At 38.5% G+C, this 18,678-nt stretch overlaps 1 protein-coding gene and 2 non-coding genes across 3 annotated transcripts; all 3 read left to right on the top strand.

Annotated features, from left to right (window-relative positions):
• Positions 1-495: 495 nt before the first annotated feature.
• LOC149822844 (rRNA 2'-O-methyltransferase fibrillarin 1-like) lies at positions 496-6,107 on the top strand. Its single transcript, XM_089980115.1, has 7 exons — positions 496-557; positions 734-1,071; positions 1,290-1,385; positions 1,529-1,606; positions 1,984-2,160; positions 4,422-4,490; positions 5,737-6,107. The coding sequence occupies exons 1-7, from the start codon at positions 542-544 to the stop codon at positions 5,917-5,919; spliced, it is 957 nt and encodes a 318-aa protein (XP_089836241.1). The 5' UTR covers positions 496-541; the 3' UTR covers positions 5,920-6,107.
• LOC149822846 (small nucleolar RNA snoR60) lies at positions 3,359-3,428 on the top strand. The gene has a single exon (XR_016426258.1). It is a non-coding gene; the product is annotated as a small nucleolar RNA snoR60 (small nucleolar RNA).
• On the top strand, positions 3,651-3,722 carry LOC149822845 (small nucleolar RNA snoR60). The gene has a single exon (XR_016426259.1). It is a non-coding gene; the product is annotated as a small nucleolar RNA snoR60 (small nucleolar RNA).
• Positions 6,108-18,678: the final 12,571 nt, after the last annotated feature.

Genomic DNA, 18,678 nt, shown 5'->3' with positions numbered 1-18,678 from the left:
TAAGAAAAACGGAGTCCGGGGGCTACCTTTGTAACAACCAAAACCTTAAATACCAGCAGAGGCTATGCTTGTTTAGTAGGAACTGTCAGTGCACGTAGCCTTGTGTTGGGACGTCGCAAGTTCAAAACTCAATGGTACTATGACTGGTGGGGTCTTATTAACCCTAACTTTTTTGATATTTACAAGGATAAACAACACCAAGTATCAAAGATCTAGTCACACTGACTCTGCCGGCCGTACCTATGGGTACAGTGTAAAACTCTGTGGCTTACCCCTTGCCACCAGCGAGTGACTAGCCTCATCTTGTTTATAAGAATAGGAAAAAAAAAAAAACCAAAACCCTAAAACCCTAATCTCATCAGTCATCACTGAAAAGTCACCCAAGTAATTTTTCATAAAGATCAGGGTTGATACGGTAAAATTCTCTTAAAACCCTAACTTTTCAACGAACGCGCGCCTATATATGAAAAACTAAAACCCTAAAAACGAAGATCTTACGCATCACCCGTTGTCCCATCGCACGATCCCTTCTTCTCTCAGTATGAGGCCCCCGAGAGGTAAAAACTCTTCTTCTTTTTCTTTTTCTTGGTTCGATCTGAATATATCTAAAAAATCTGCCTATTTCGCGGTTTTCTGCTTAATCGTTTGTGTAAAAGCTCGGATTTGTGGATTTTCTTTTTTCTGGAGATCTAATCCTGATTTTCATTTGGGTGTTCTTTTGACTGGAGTGAAGGTGGAGGATTTAGGGGCGGAGATGGAGGACGAGGGCGCGGAGACGGCGGCCGCGGAAGGGGTGGAGGAAGGTTTGGTGCAGGCGGAAGAGGTGGAGGAAGGTTTGGTGCAGGCGCAAGAGGTGGAGGAAGGTTTGGTGCAGGAGGAAGAGGTGGAGGAAGGGGTGGCGGAAGGGGACGCGGACGTGGTGGTGGTGGAATGAAGGGTGGGAGCAGGGTGGTCATCGAGCCGCACAGACATGAAGGAGTTTTCGTGGCGAAGGGGAAAGAAGACGCCCTCGTTACCAAGAACCTGGTTCCTGGAGAAGCCGTCTACGGCGAAAAACGGATTTCCGTTCAGGTGAAAAAAAACCTGACTTTTTCTCGATTTCTTTAGGCGAAGTTAGTTTTTTTTTGTTGTTGTTTGAGTCAAGATGGTAAATGAGTTTGCTTTAGGTTTGAGGTATTCGCAATACCGAACAAGAGATGTGATGCCTAAGTTAATCTCTTTTGTTTTTAGTGCTTGTGTGTGATGCATATTGAATAACTCATTGCCATAGCTGCGTTTTGAATGTCCAGAATGAAGACGGCACGAAGGTGGAGTACAGAGTTTGGAATCCGTTTCGTTCGAAGCTTGCTGCGGCGATTCTTGGCGGCGTGGACAATATATGGATGGTAAGTCATTGTTTTGTGAGGGTTTCATTTCCATTTCTGTATGGCTTTTTCTTTTGTGCATTTTCTTCTTCATGTTGGTGCCTCAGCTTTGTGGGTATCTTCCTCTCAGACTCGATGATTTTTTAACATTTTGTTGTTGTTAGGGTCCTGGATCTCGCGTTCTTTACCTAGGGGCTGCTTCGGGAACCACAGTGTCTCATGTATCAGATCTAGTTGGACCGGTAAGTTCGTGATGGTGTTAGAGACTCCTTTCCTGGCATACTTTGCTCCGTTGGCAATTCAAATACGAGTTGGAATGTATTGATTGAGAGCCATTGGAATTTGAGTGTTTGAGTTTGAGCCTCAAGTATAAATGTTTATGGGACTTGAGCAAGCTAATCAAGTTGAATAACTCAGTTGAATCTGGTGGGTTTTGGTCATCAACATTATCGATATTCTCACCAAGTTAGTGTGGACGTTGCCCTCTTGTAGTGCTGAGCCTGAATCAGATTACAGCGTTCATATTTATTTTTGATATAGTGCTGGTATTACAATGCCCATATGTGTTCTGATGTTTTCTTACCCTTTGTTCTTTTTCTGCTGCAATTGGACTGTATAGACTGGTGTGGTTTATGCGGTTGAATTTTCACATAGAAGCGGAAGAGACTTGGTAAACATGGCGGCAAAACGCCCCAATATTGTGCCTATCATTGAGGACGCCAGGCATCCTGCAAAGTACCGTATGTTGGTTGGGATGGTTGATGTCATATTTTCTGATGTTGCTCAGCCTGATCAGGTATGTGAGTTTGCTGGTCGAGTATTCATCTTTCTATAATATTGCTTTATTCACTCATTTTTAGCTGGTTGTGGGTAGATGCTTGTTCATGTAAGCCCTCAATATTCCCTTGTATGTGTACTAAATAGTAGCAATGCACACCTAGATGTTCAAGCTCGATCTCGAGGAGCTTGAACAGCTTTTGTCCAAACTCGGTTTGAGTTGAACTTGAGCTCGGCTTGAGCCAAGCATTTTTTATTTAATTTTTTTTGAACTGCAATGAAAACAGTGGGTTTCTAACTACCCACATCCTCATTTGAAGGCTAACACCTTACCCATCTGAGCAAGGCTACTTGCTGTGTCAAATTTGCAAACATAAAATGTACACATACTGTATTGTGCTCATTATATAACTACACAAACCAAGCTTAATCGGGCTAAATGAGCTCAACCTTCCTATTTGCCTGACCAAGCTCGGCTCATTTATGTGTACCGAGCTTGAGCTTGTGTTCAAGCTCGACTTGTTTATCTACCCGAATGAGTTTGCGACGAGCTTAAATGAGTTGAGCTCGTGCCAAGCACGAGCTAGCTCGGCTTGTTGTGCATCCCTACTAATTAGCGTGGAAGTAGCGAATACTGGAGGGGGGTTGTGAACATGTACACATGGGTATGTCTGTGTCGTGGGTGTGCGTGTCTTGAAAGTGCTTCATTATGATGGATGTGATGCTTGATTATTTCCTAGTCCCTCACATTGTTTATATTTTGCATTCCTTGTGAATATAAATTATGTTGTGATTTCTCAAGTTATTCCATTTCAACTTCTTGCTTATGTTGTAATGTTCTTTTTAAATTATGTATTATGTTTTTTTCCTAATTTCCAAAATTTCCAGTTTTTTCCTTCTATAAATTGCCAAGATTTTTTCAATTACTCAAAGAAAACCAAGTTTCGTTTAGTCTCTTCTAAGAGACTAGTATCTCAATAGGTGTATTTGTTAATATGAATTATTTAGCTTTTCGTGTAGGCCTACATTAATATGTGATATTGTACAGTTAAGTTTCCTCGAGCTCTTTAGTGTTTTTGTTTTCCTTTCTGTGAGGGGATTCCTTATTCCTTTGCTGTATTTAGGTAGTGCATATTATGAAATGTTAAAATCCTTCTCAACTTTTTTTCATTTTGCTTTCTATATATATATATATATTTCACTATTTTTACTGTCAAGTGCATGTGATGAGTTAACTCGGATTCCCCTTCAAGACATGTGGATGATGCAGTTCGAGTCTCTGATGCAAAATTGCAAATATTTTGTCGTCTTGTGATTAAATATTTTTACCCATTTTAAACAAATCCTGTAATACATGAAAAAGTGAAAATGTTATTGACAGGCAGTCTCTTTCCTTCACATGCCAAGTTTTTTTGAAGTCCTGTTGTTTTCTTGTCTTATACTTTTAGTTTCAATAATCAAGTAAATGTTTATTTTTGGTTATGGTCTTTTTATTCTTGTTTTTCAGCTAAGCATATGATGAATTACTCGGATTCCCCTTCAGGACACTATTGGATGATGCTATTTGAGTTTTCTGATGCAAACTTACACCATGTTAATGTTGCTTGTTTCAGTAGTTTCAACTGTAGAAAAGAAACTGGATCTTAGTAACTTACTAACTTGTACTATTGTCCATTGTCAATAACTGTCGTTTATGGCCTAAATGACTGTGCAAAGTTGTATGCCATCTGCATACTTACAATGACAGTTGTTTATGTAACTGTATTTTGATAAAAAGATTTATTTACTAAACAGGTCATTGTGGCATTTGATTTTGTTAGTAAAATAGTGTCACGACTTATGTTTTTTGTGATCGAATTTGGATAACAGAACTGTGTAGAGCATCAAAGCAACAGTGGAAAATGTCGTTCCTGCCTTTTTTCCCTTGCCTAAACCACCATTTTTTTCATCTCCAGTCAGTGTGTCAAACTGAAATCATTGTTCTAATGTTCTTGTGTCTTGGTTGCTGCACTGCTGGAAGTAAGTGTGGTATTCTATGTTGATCTTTTCAATCTGTGGATTTAATTCATATAACAGTATTATTAATTCCATTGACTAATTTGATTTCAGTTGCCATCCATGTGATGAAGCATCATTCCTTTGACTGTTCAAATTTCAGAAGTTGAATTCTTTCTGTATTATTTGCAGTTATTTTCACTGTAAAAGATGACCACCACATAGTTTCTTATACCAAGAGTATGTTTGTTATTTCTGCTTTATCTGTCCGTTTGTGTTATGCAGGCTCGCATTTTGGGGTTGAATGCATCATATTTCTTGAAAAACGGTGGACATTTCGTGATATCTATAAAGGTATATACACCTGAGAAAATTGTGTCTATCACTTTTCTTGGTCTAGTGGGATTAAGATTAATGCCCATTCTTTGCATGTATGTAAAACAAACAGCGCCTTGCTCTTTCCTGCTAATGAAACAAAAGGTCTGCTATTCTTGGTTGTTTAAAGCTCTAAGTAACATCTGTTATAGGAGATATCCTTGTAAACATCGAAAACTGTATAGCAGCATTTTCTAGATAAACCATTTCCATGCTGATATGAAGTTTAATTGCCTTCATGCACATGATGCTTCTTGACAACCTGGATGATTGGATGCTTTGGCAAAATATGTATTTTAATGTTATAGTGGATGCTTTGAATGATATTTGGTAACTGGTAAGGGTGCCTCTGCCATCTTGTAACTGGGCATTCTGTGCACGGCATCTACTTTCTCATATTTATCCTCAATTATCAAGGGTTTCTACTTCTAAGTGCATTGCTGATCATTTAATGAAGCGCTTGCTATAGAATATGGGTGATTTCTTGACAAATATCCCAATAATTTTATACCAAGGGGATACATATTCTAATATTGCATCATGAAATCATTTTTGAAATCCACCGTCTAGGGATATGGGATAGCATTACACTGGAGTGAATAGCAGTGACCGTGCTTTCCGAAACTAGAATTATTATCTCATGGTCATAGAGAAACTGATTCTGAAATCCAAGTCATTTTACCTTGTGCACTTTGTGAATTTTCTTGGTCAGATCTTGTCCCTTTCATTCTGGGTGTAGGTGATTTTGAGTTGTAGATAGGTTGGGCTCAATTTCCGTATTATCTTCATTTTTCTTCTATTGTAGCTGTTTGTCAAATTTTCTTGTGATCCACACCATTTGTTTCCATCTTGAAAATCTAACCAGATGACCCTTAATTCTGTGGAGTGATTCTGATTTTGGGATCTGTGTGTGCATTAAAGATTTGCATCGTTTGCTATGAATTTCTGGTTTTCTGTTAGGAAATTTGCATGTGGGAATTGGAAATTTCTAGGATAGCTGGAGTTTGTTTTCATGATAAGTACAAGATTTTGATAGGATATAAGAGGAATGGTTAGGATGATCATCTTTTCCTGCCAAACGGCAATTTATGACATTGTGCCAAACCAAGCATGCCCTTGTAGGATACAAGCAAGTCTGCGTGCACACACACACATTCTCTGTCTCTCTTTTCCTTCTCTCTATTTATATCTCTTTATGTGTGTGCGACATGCTTCCTGTTTTCAGGCAAACTGCATTGACTCTACTGTCCCATCAGAGGCTGTTTTCGCACAAGAGGTGAAAAGGCTACAGGAAGACCAGTTCAAGCCCTCGGAGCAGGTTACACTTGAACCCTTTGAGCGAGACCATGCCTGTGTGGTTGGTGGTTACAGGATGCCCAAGAAACAGAAGCTTGCACCTGCAAGTTAGCCTGAAAAACTAGAAACCAAGATGTTTCTCCCTTCTAGTTTGATTGGAGATTTTTGATAGGCGTTTGTAATTCCTCTATCTATTAAGGGATATGGCAAGCTGCTTTTTCATCAGTAGCATATGTGAAATATACTGTTCGGGACGAGTTACCAGATTCTAATCTTGTTTAATTACTGGAGTTTTTCTTTTCTAGCTTGTTATTGCTGTTGGGTTGCCCTCGATGTCTCTTGTTTCTTATTGTAATACGTGGATTGCTTACCATACGTAGATTGGTGTACTTGACAAATGTTTGTTCTTTGTGGTTATAACTTGTAATGCTCTCTGATTCTTGAAATCACAATCACAACACCTTCTCAAGGATAGTGAAGCATGAGAAAAGTACAAGTCATGATTGTCATTGCCAGCTGTGATTGTTTCTACTTTTAATCTTTGTGAAGCTGGGTCACAAGATCGACCTTGCGATCAACAATCAGTTTCACCTTCTAAGCTATGATTGTTTATCTTCACTTATTAACCAAAGCAAAAATGCCCTTACCACCGAGGTTGGTAAGCGGGCCCCTGTTTCAAGCTCAAGGCCCATGATCGAATCCCTTTGCCACATGGGTCAGCTGTTCTGTTATGGGGCCGCCCAACCCCAGCTTGCCTTTCAAAAAAAAACATGCCCTTGAAAAATCACGGGAAAGTATTTGTGAAGGCCTTGTTTGTTTCATGCAAACTTAAACCTGATGTAATCATTTTCTAATCTTAATCATTCATGTGGGGAAATTGTTTTAACTAGATCTAATTGTATTGATATCTTCAACTTGGTCTAGTAAGAGACAACTCGGATTGTATTATTTCAATGTTAAAATATTGTTATTTTGAGAACATAATAAATTCCAAAAAAGCAACTTTCTTGTTTCATGCCTGCCTCCATGATGAAGCAATTTTCATCTTTAGGTGGCCCTTTCAAAAGAATATTCGGGGAGTGTCAACAAACTCACCTTCAAAAATTCCAGCATGTATAAACATGGTCAAAGGGTTTTTTTTACTAAAGACTTGCATCTCGACTCTGGATGGTCAGTTGTGTAAAAAGATAAAAGATAAAAAAAATACAATTTTTTTTACATACCCACGTGGTTACCTTATATTACCCCTCCATGATTTAATAAAAATAAAAAATTACTCTTCTTTCCTTCTGGACTTACTCCTGGCTCCGAGGTCGCTCTTGGGGCGCAAGCGATGGTATTTTGTGTGGAGATTTTGGATTCCGACAGCTTTGTAGAGTATTTGATGGGAGAGGAATGCTAGAACTTGCAAGGATGAGAAATCAGGCTTCGATGCGATTGTCACGCATATTTTGGTACATGTATTATTCATCGGGTCCATCAAATGGTCTGCATCGCAAGCTGATTGGGTTAAACCCCTGATCGCAAACTGCACTGAACTTTTCATTCTACTGAGTACCGACAATTCGTCGACCCAGTCCTCTAATGTTTTCCTTCTTTTAACTTACTAATAAAACGTTTCATCTCCTCAGAAAAAAAATATTTAATTTTAAACTCATTGGCGCCAAAAAAAACATAAAAACTGTCATGAAAATCTCGTTGCACAACCTGATTGGGCATATCTTCAGTTCCCTTCGACATTAGTTTTTGAGTGCAAGGTCACCTGAATTCTCTGATAAGGAGTAAACATCATGAATCTCGGTGCAGAGAAAGAGTCAGTTTCATCGAATGAATGTAAAGGATATTAATAAGATGCATCACTAATCTTGACAATAACCGAACAGTTACAAAAAAGGTGTAAAAAGTGAAATCCTATCAGGTGGCATGTGGCATGTAGTTATCGTAAATATCTGTACTGTGTGAAAATAGCTGGATAGCTGGACTTCACTTTATCGTAGGTATTGAGGATAACTATCATGAAGATAGCCACCGATGCAGATATGCAATTTACCTATACAACATGGTAACAAGGCATTTTACATTTTAGCACTCCCCCTCAAGTTGGGATTCTTGGATCAAGCATACCAAACTTGCTTTGAAGTTTTTGAAACTAATCTCAACCCAAAGATTTGGTGAATAAGTCATAAACTTGATTTGCTGAAGATATAAACTGGGTTTGAATTTTTCCTCTTTGGACCTTATCATGGATTACATTGCAGTCGATTTCGATATGTTTGGTCCTCCCATGAAAGATTGGGTTGGCAGCTATATGAAGGTCTGCTTGATTATCACAATATAACTGCATTGGATAATCATGTCGTATTCCCAAATCTGAGTAAATTTTTTATCTAAGTTAGATCACAACATGAAAGTGCCATGGATCGGTATTCTGCTTGGGCAGATGAATGGTGGTTTGTTTCTTTATCTTCTACATAACGAGACTTGATCCAATAAACACACAATACCCACTTGTCGATCGCTGAGTCATAGGACATGATGCCCAGTCTGAATCACAGTACCCGTTAATCTGGAATTGACTATCTGAACGAAGTAAAATGCCATGACCTGGTGTTCCTTTCAGGTATCACAATAGTTTAAACATGGCCTCTTGATGTGGTACTCAGGGTTGATTCATGAAGTGATTTAACACATGAACTGAACCTAGAATATTAGGTCTAGTGATTGTTAAATAAATAAGCTTTTCGACTATCTTCTAAGACTGAGTTGGATCCTTAAGAAACTCACCATGCTCATTGTCCAACTTTAGATGCAACTTCATAGGAAAATCACAAGGCCGCACACCCATATATCCTGTATCATGAAGAATGCTCAATGTATACTTCTGTTGTGATAGGAATATCCCTGGTTTTGATCATGCCACCTATATTCCTAGAAAATATTTTAATTTTCTTAGGTCTTTCAATTTAAACCGATCATTGATTATAGATTTAAGGTGGTTCATTTCTTTAAGGTTGTTACATGCAATGATGATATCATCAACGTAAACAACAACGAATACCTTGCCTTCTTTGTTGATTTTGAAAAATAATGAATAATACGTCTTTGATTGTAAATACCCTATTTGCTTGAAAAGTTTGAATAATTTAGAGAACCAATTTCGAGACAACTATTTAAGTCTATAAATGGACTTATTTAGCCAACAGACAATATTCTCCCCCCTGTCACGAGAATCTTGGTGGTAATTTCATATAAACTTTCTCTTGTAAATCCCCATGAAAAAATGCATTATTGACATCAACTTGAAATAAATGACAATTGTGTATAGCAGCAATAGCAAAAATACATCTAATAGTAGCTACCTTTGCAACAGGGGCAAAAGTCTCGTTATAGTCCATGCCTTCTATTTGAGTATAGCCCTTAGCAACTAAATGAGCCTTATACTGCTCAACAAATCTATCAAGTTTAAATTGGACTTTGTAGACCCATTTGCATCAATTGAGTCTTTTCCTGGTGGTAGACTGGTGAGTATCCAAGTTTCATTCTCCTCCAATGCTTGAATCTCGGTTTTCATGGCTTCTTGCCATTTTGGGTCCTGTATTGCTTGAAAGAAACTAGTAGGTTCTTGGGTTTTAGTTAGATTGGAAAGAAAGGCTTTATGTGAATAAGATAAACTTTTGTCTACAAGATAAGAAATGATAGGATAACGAGTACCTCTTGTTCTTGTGATTCCATCACTCAACGGACTTGATTTGAAAAGGGGTGTAGTCAAAAGGGATTGACAATCCTTGAGGTGTCTAGGCAGAATGCACGGTCGTGAAGACCTACAAAGTTGAGAATCGAAAGGAAGGCAACCTAATTATGTTTGAGTGTCTGGGTTGTTGGCTTCGATTGGATCCTCACTTGGATTTGGATTGCATAGTTTTGTGGATTGGATATTGAAATCAGGGGTGTCTTGAGAATGACCTTCATTAAGAGAAATCCTTTGGAAGTCTTTCATGGATATGTCGTGAACTGACAGAGGAATGACTATGTTACCATCACTTTGAAACCCACTTTGACTTTTGAAAGGTAACTCAAACTCATTGAATTTAACATCTTAACTTGTGAAAATTCTTTTATTTTTAAATCATATACTTTGTATGTTGCTTGCCCATAAGGATAACCTAGAAATATAGACCTCGTGGCATATACATCAAACTTGTGGGTTGTGTAAGTTAGTAGCAAAACATAGGCATCCAAAAATTATTAAATGATCATATTTGGGAACACGTCCATGAAGGATCTCATAAGGGGTTTTATTTGAAATAGGATAAGATGGCAACTGATTTAAAAGATAGGCAGCAATCAAAATGCTTTCTCCTCAAAACTTTAGAGGAAGATGGGCTTGAAAGATGAGTGTCCGTGCCATGTTAAGGAGGTCATGGTGTTTGCGCTCAAGTACCCCATTTTGTTGGGGTGTTGCAACTCAACTATGTTGCCTCTCTATCCCCTTTTCTCATAAAAGATTTTCCATGTCACTTGAAAAAAAAAATTGTCCCATTGTCTGATTTAAATTTTTTATTTTTGTTCCAAATTGAATTTGAATAGTAGTAAAAAATTTCTTAATAATGTCATATATTTCTAACTTGTATTTCATAACATAAATCCATATTGATCTTGAAAAATTGTCTATGACAGGAAATAGTGGGCGCCAGTTAATGATGAAATTTGATATCCACCCCATATATCGCAATGGATTAATTCAAAAATAGATTAAGATGATATTGAACTATTTGGAAAAGGCATGCGAGATTGTTTGACTATATGACAAATAGAGCAATCAACTGATTGTTTAGAAGACTTAACATAATTTAAATTGGTTAAGGTTTTCAAATGAGAATTAGAGACATGACCCAAACGATAATGCTAAAGTTCAGACTTATTGGAATTGAAAGAAATGGTTGCAATTCTGTCTTCATCAAGGATATAAAGGCCATTTGCCATTCTACCCATCCCAATCATATTCATCGAGTGACGGTTCTGCATAAAACAAAATTATTCGTTAAAGATCATGTTGCAATTTGAATATGCGTAAAGTTTAGAAACAAATATTAATTTGAAATTGAAGTTCGAAACATGGAGGACATGCTTTTCAAGACTATGTTAGGGGATAATGTCACGGGCCCAATGTGGGAAACAGGGACTTTAGAACCATTTGGTAAGCTAATTGGTGGACTAGAGGCAAGAGTAGGATTTTCAAGGCTGGATAGTATATGTGTCATATGATCCGTTGCACCTGTGCCAATGACCCAGATGTTTTTAAGTGAAAGACACGTTATTGGGTTTAACGATTTACCTGCTAAATTTACTTTGAGCTCTAAAGTATCTTGGTTGGACTGGTTCATGAACTCAACAAACCTTTGGAAAAGTTTAGGCTTGAATGGGATAGCTTGACCCAAGCTATTTGTGGCATTGGCCTTGGGCCTTGATTCTTCATTTGAGTTGAACTTGCTTGGAAATTCCACCAGCTGGTAGCTCTTGGATTTCATGTGCCCCACCTTACCACAATGATCACAACGAGGGCGTGGTCTTATCTGACCCCTTGTTGCCACTCATTTAGGGTGTTCTCTGGATTGAAAACCGACAACGGTAATGAAATCCGATGGAGATGTAATATTCAATTCTTGGTGTCTTTCTTCTTGAATGATAAGCAAGTACGCCTTTGCAACCATGGGTATTAGGTCCATCAAAAGTATCTAACTTTTAATGTGGTTATAGCTCTCATTTAGCCCCATCAAAAACTGCATTAACCTATCTTGTTGCTGCATATCATAAACATACTTCATTGTGCCACAAGTACATGACAGTAGGGTGACATAAGAAGATAGTTCATCTCATAATCCTTTCAGTTTGATAAAGTAGACAGCAATTGAAGAATGTTGTTGCTTACAATTAATAATTTGTTGTTGAATCTGATAGATTCAAGGAGCATTAGATTGAGAGAATCTCTCTCTCAATTCAGACCATACTTCTTCTGTCGTTTAGGCATGTATAACGGTTGAAGATAGATCCTTGTGAAGTGCATTCAAAATCCAAGACTGCACCATATTGTTGCACATTTCCCAGGCAGCAACTAATGATGCTAGTTCAGTGAGTTTAGAAATAGTACCGTCTATGAAACCCATTTTGTTTTTTGCGTTGAGTGCTATGCTCATCACACGATACCACATGGCAAATTTTTTGCTTGTAAGAAACAGAAAAACCATCCTGATACCTGGTGAATCTGAGTGATGAAGAAGATATGGATTCATATGATCTTCTGTTGTACTCGATAATGCTGAAGAACTTGTTTCTTCCTTTGACATGGTTGCTAGCAAAAAGGCTTGAAGATATAATTGGTATAGATTCTGAACAGCCAAAAGTGTTGCAGTAAAAGACAACATGTGCAACAATAGCAGTCAAAGGAAGGTATGCAGACACTGTAGACAAGCACGAACAACAAGTAGGAGCAGAAGTGGAAACGGCTAGGGCTGATGCTGCGACTGTTGATTCTGCTGCGGGCAACAAGCCACAACAAAAACAAAAAACCCAAAGGTGGATCAGACGTATGGCTTTGATACCATGATAAGGAGTAAAGACCATGAATCGATGCAGAGAAAGTCAATTTCATTGAATGAATGTAAAAGATATTAATAAGATACATCACAAATCTTGACAATAACCGAACAATTAAAAAAAGGGTGTAAAAATTGAAACCCTATCAGGTGGCATGCAATTATCGTAAATATCTGTACTACGTGAAAATAGCTGGATAGCTTGACTTGACTTTATCGCAGGTATTGAGGATAACTATCATTAAGAAAGCCACCAATGCAGATATGTAATTTACCTATACAACATGGTAACAAGGCATTTTACATTCTCTTTATATTGGTATTTAAAATTATCAGAAAAAGGTCTCATTAGGATAAATTAAAAATTTGTTTTTTTCTTGGGAAAATCTTGCTTAATACTGTTATATTTTAATTTTAAAAATATATTTAAAATTTAGATGCATATGATAAAATATATAAAATATAAGAAAAATATTAAAAATATAAAGAATATAAAAACATAAATAAATGTACGGTGCTCTGGGAACACATACCCCCACCTAAAGAAAAGCTTTAATTTTTCACAATTCTTGAAGCTTTTTGTTGGTGAGACCGTATAAGTATGATCTACATGTTTTTTATTAGTAGACAACAAGTTTCGAATGTCACCTGTATGTAGTTTTTCAAGATCTTTAAAGATCAATAACTTACAATCTACCAAAATTTCAAGGCCTAAAAAACCTTGTTTTTGTGTTGGGAAAACATGATTTCCAAGAAACAAACTATGTTGAATGCACATATGGTTTCTAATAGATGGGAGTAGGTGATCCCGGGGGCATTACTAATCATCTTTATGTGATTATAATATCCAAGATAAAGTAGAAGCAATCTGCGTGACAAGAGAGGCACGAACTGCACTACTTCACACATTATTTTACTTTTTTGAACTACATTTTCAGAAAGTACCATGTGAAAACCCTTGAACAGACGAGAGAGGTGGAGATTAGATTTAGAAAACTCCTTTCCAACTCACAGATTTTATTTTCAGCCTTCGGTAGATATCCAAACCTGAGCAATTCAAAGACAGTCACAAATAATAGCTAGTTTTTTAAAATATCCTGATTTTGTCATGAGATTTTCCAAAACCAATATAATCCGAGAAACAAGCTGTCACTTTAAAATTTTCCTCCTTACTGAGCCTGACAGGGTATGTCTTTCTATACAATTTCGTCAATTACATGAAGAATTGGGATAGTGAACTATCTTAGCACACCAGCATGCAATAGAGATATAGGTAAATTCAACAAAAAATTTAAAGAACAAATTTTGCAATTTAATTAAACAAACAGAAAGATAAATTCTTGCCTGGAAACCTTGTGAGCTGATACATGGCCAAAATTTTGAGCAAGAACAAAGCACAAGCTAATACTCTTTAACTTAAAGTAAATGTGTCATTAGTACCACCATCTTCGTAATAATCATAATTATAACCAAGTACAAAAAAAAAATCTAGATTGTTGTACACCAACTTCCTATGATTGAACCATTCTAAAAAAGAGACTAGTATAGAGTCACTACAGGTCGCTACATTGGTCAAACTTCAAGCTCTGAAGAAGCTCACAACCACAAATCAGATTTCATAATACATGCTCATCAAAGGAAGCCTCGTGAGCGGAGCAGGTTATATGTCTCCCCCCCCCCCGAACAGGGCCGGTAGCCACATCTCATGTTTGGGGGGTCCCAAAAAGCACCACGTATTTAAGTCTGTGCGTCTCATATCCCCATGTTTGTCAGCATTAATTAACATTGGAGTTTGATGCAATTGCAAAGACTTAAGTACCCTCTCCTCCATTGGTGCAAAAAAAAAACGATTCTAGAAAAGGAGTGATTGTAAAGACTTAAGTGCCCCGAAGATGATTATTTAAGACCCAGTCTCTGCACTGCAGGATTATCCGAGAAAAAAATCTCTCCTGGAGGAGGCCATGAACATCAACCCTCTCACTCTCTCTCTCCCTTCTCTTTCTGCTTCTGTGCACATCCAGCAGAAGATCCTACATTGCTCCATCAAGCAATGTCTGACGTGCACATTGACTGTTGTGGAGCCTTATTTAGAGTTTTTACCCTTACAAGAGGTGAGCCGACAATCCGATGGTGAGCCGACGATCCGATGGTCATCTGGCGAAACGAACCTGAGCCATCAAAAATGTCTGTTTGAACTTTTCATCGCCATCTTCTTCTTCTTCTTCTTCTTTCTCCGTAAAACCCTCTCTCTCTCTTTCTCTCTCTCTCTCTCTCTCTAGAGAAGAAATCAAGTGAGGCAAAGAGTTCCCCCTGGAGAAGGCCATGAACATCAACCCTCTTACTCTCTCCCCCTTCTCTTTCTACTTCTGTGCATATCTAGCAGACGATCCTACATTGCTTCATCAAACACCGACTGACCTGCGCACTGACTGTAGCATCGTTCAACTTGATTTGTTGTGGAGCCTGATTCAAAGTTTTTGCCCTTACAGGAGGGGGGTTTGGGGGCTCCTCCCAGCGTGGGTAGCATCGTTCAACTTGATTCGTTGTAGAGCCTGATTTAGAGTTTTTGCCCTTACAGGAGGGGGGTCCGGGGGCTCCCCCCCCGGCGCGGATCCCGCTGCATGGTCAGCAGGCGGGGGTCCAGGGGGGGCCGCCCCAGGCGAGGGGCTCGGAGGGCAGCGTCCCCTGGACCAAATTTTTTTGGGGCCTTGTATAATTTTTTTATTTTCTTTCCCTCTTTTAACTATCGAAAAAGAGCAATAAAGCATTTTGTTTAATCGTGGGGCTCATGTTTCCTTCGGCTGTTTCTTGCTCGAGATTTTTATAACACCCCTTTCCACAAATTTTTTATTTTTCTTTTTCTGTTTCTTTCCCATGATTTTTTCAATGACTCCCCTACAGTGATTTTTAGTGTTGTCGGGTCTCCAACGAGCCCACAACGATTTATAGTGTTGTCCGGTCTTCCAACAATGATTGATAGTATTGTCGAGCCTTCCTACAACAATTTATAGTGTTTTCGGGTCTCTAACGAGCCCCACAACGATTTATAGTGTTGTTGGATCTCACTACAGCGATTTGTAGTGTCTTCCATAAATCACTATAACGATTTGTATTGTTATTCAGTAAGCAAATCGCTGTAAATCGCTACCCGAATTAGGACCAACTTGTCAATGCCATATCTCCCAAACCGGAAGTCATATTCCAAATCCGTAAAAAGTGGCCTTCGTTATTGAGTCTAGTTTATTCCTGTAAATTTTCAGCGATTTCTATGGTCATTTCATTTCCCATTTTAACTAAAAACTAGACCCCTATTATTCTGTGTTATTTGAGTTGCACAACACTACAAAAGTGTAGGCACTGAGAATGTACATGGAAGTACACTTGAATATTTTCCGGTAGAAGAAATGCAGTTTAATAATGAGGAAGCTGTATATAAATTTTATAATGATTATGCCTTAAAAGTTGGCTTCAGTGTGAGAAGGTTTTCTAGTAAAAAATGGAGATTATGCCTTAATAGGGGTCTAGTTTTTAGTTAAAATAGGGAATAAAATGACCATATAAATCGCTGAAAATTTATAAGAATAAACTAGACTCAATAACGAAGATACAATTTTTTACGGATTTGGAATATGATCTCCGGTTAGAGAGATATGGCCCTGACAAGTTGATCCTAATTCGGGTAGCGATTTACAACGATTTGCTTACTGAATAACACTACAAATCGCTATAGTGATTTGCGGAATACACTACAAATCGCTGTAGTGAGATCCAACAATACTATAAATCATTGTAGGGCTCGTTGGAGTCCCGAAAAACACTATAAATTGTTGTAGGAAGGCCCGACAATACTATAAATCGCTGTTGGAAGACCGGACAAAAATCGTTGTGGGCTCGTTGGAGACCCGACAACACTAAAAATCACTATAGGGGAGTCATTGAAAAAATTATGGAAAAGAAACAGAAAAAAAAAATAAAAAAATCATGGGAAGGGGTGTTACGAAAACATCAAGCAAGAAACAACCGAAGGAAACATGAGTCTCACTTTATTGTGCTTTTTTGATAGTTAAAAGAGGGAAAGAAAACAAAAAAATTATACAAGGCCCTAAAAAAATTTGGTCCGGGGGGCGCTGCCCCCTGAGCCCCCCGCCCGCTAACCGCGTAGCGGGACACGCGTCGGGTGGGGGGGGGGGAGCCCCCGGACCCCCTTCTGTAAGGGAAAAAACTCTAAATCAGGCTCCACAACGAATCAAGTTGAACGATGCTATCCACGCTGGGAGGAGCTCCCAAACCCCCCTCCTGTAAGGGCAAAAACTCTGAATCTGGCTCCACAACGAATCAAGTTGAACGATGCTACAGTCAGTGCGCAGGTCAGTCAGTGTTTGATGGAGCAATGTAGGATCGTCTGTTGGATGTGCACAGAAGTAGAAAGAGAAGGGAGAGTGAGTGAGAGGGTTGATGTTCATAGCCTTCTCCAGGGGGAACTCTTTGCCTCCCTTGATTTCTTCTCTAGAGAGAGAGAGAGAGAGAGAGAGAGAGAGGGGGGGGACAGTGTTTTACGGAGAAGGAAGAAGAAGAAGATGACGATGAAAAGTTTAAACAAACATTTTTGATGGCTCAGGTTCATTTCGCCGAATGACCATCGGATCGCCGACTCACCATCGGATCATCGGCTCACTATCGGATCGTCGGCTCACCATCGTTTCGCCGGATCACCATCGGATCGTCGGCTAAGGTTCGTTTCGCTATGTAGACTTTGAAGAGTCAACATCATCCTCGACTTTCTGGATGAAGGACATGTTTGTCCTTTTTTTGAACCATTTGTTTTTCTTTTTTGAATGAAGGACATTTTTGTCATTTTCTCAAACCATCGTTTTATGACAAGAATAACAAGAAAGGGTACTTAAGTCTTTGCAATCGAACCAGACTCCAATGTTGAGTGATGTCAACATACACGAGAATACAAGCCTCATGTGCTTACATACGTGGTGCTTTTTGAGACCCCAGAACACAAATGTGGGATTCAGTAAATCATCAGTGATGAACATACACCACCCTCCCCTTAGTGAGGGAGCCCTTTTCATTCCTTGATTTCAGAGTCAAGATCATGCACAATTATTTGTGCAATCATATTGATCTTTTCACTTGATTCCATTGTGATGAGGTTGACAGCTATTAATAATTATCATGAATACTTCTGGTTCTCAAAAGATCAGGTGCAATATGATTGCACAGATATTTGTAGATTAAGCGCCTGATCACCTTCCATCTTGGGACAGGCATGTCAGTTGTTGGGCCAATGGCTGTTAGAGGGTGATCACGTGCTTAATGCACAAATTTTGTGCCATGTAATAATACCTGATGCTGACTCCGTCAATTGCATGTGCAAAATGTCAGGGTGTGCCATTCCCATAAAGGTCATGTCTACATTTAACTTTTGTCCAAGTTTTACTTTGATAAGTTACTCCTCTTTAGAAAAAAAGACAGGCTATTGCTTGCTGGTGATCTGACACTTTTTTTAGAGTATTACACCTTTGTTCCCCCCGCCTTACCCATTTGCATTGTTGCATTCAACTGTTTATTTTTTTTAATGCATTTTAAATATCCACAAAGGGTATAAAATGACACCTTTGTTCTCTTTTAAATAGAACTCATTTAATGATCTTAGGGAGCTCTGTTAAACAATTCTACAATAAGGGCAGTTCAGTAACCTTATTTGACTAAAGAAACGTCAACTAAATGATTTTAAGATCAAGTGTGTCTTTTGAAATAGTGATGCAAGTGGACCAGATCCCGGATGGGGGGTTTTGCAATTTTTAGCTGTACGAATCTGATTCCGATCTGAATCTCCGTGTATTTAGCTGTTTTAGATCAAAACCTTTTGCATCCCTATTTTGAAACCTAAATTATAAAAGAAAGGACCACGTCAGAGGCACCTCCGACAGCAACACTGCTGGATGCCGTTCATCTTAAAAATGAACGACACCCATCAAAACAATGTTGTCTGAGGACACTTCAACCTGATCCCATCTCATTATAAAAAGCATGTGGCTAAATGTGATTCTGAAACTTTAGTCATTTTATAAGTTAGGCTATTTTTTTGCCAATGGTTGGCTTATGTCTGGCACTTAAACGAATCAGACTCCCTGTGTGCTGGCTCATGCCTCACCAAGCACCTCTTTAGCATTATAAATAGTCTGCTGCATGCAGCAAACACAAAACAAGATCGATCTCCAAGCAAGTTATTCTTAGCTGTGCTTGATCAACTTGTATCTTTTGAG

Source organism: Nuphar pumila, chromosome 11 (assembly GCF_984573655.1).
Source record: "Nuphar pumila chromosome 11, dmNupPumi1.hap1.1, whole genome shotgun sequence".
NCBI classification, from domain to species: Eukaryota; Viridiplantae; Streptophyta; class Magnoliopsida; order Nymphaeales; family Nymphaeaceae; genus Nuphar; species Nuphar pumila.
The sequence above is the reverse complement of the archived record's forward strand: the minus strand, read 5'-3'. Positions and strand labels throughout refer to the sequence as shown.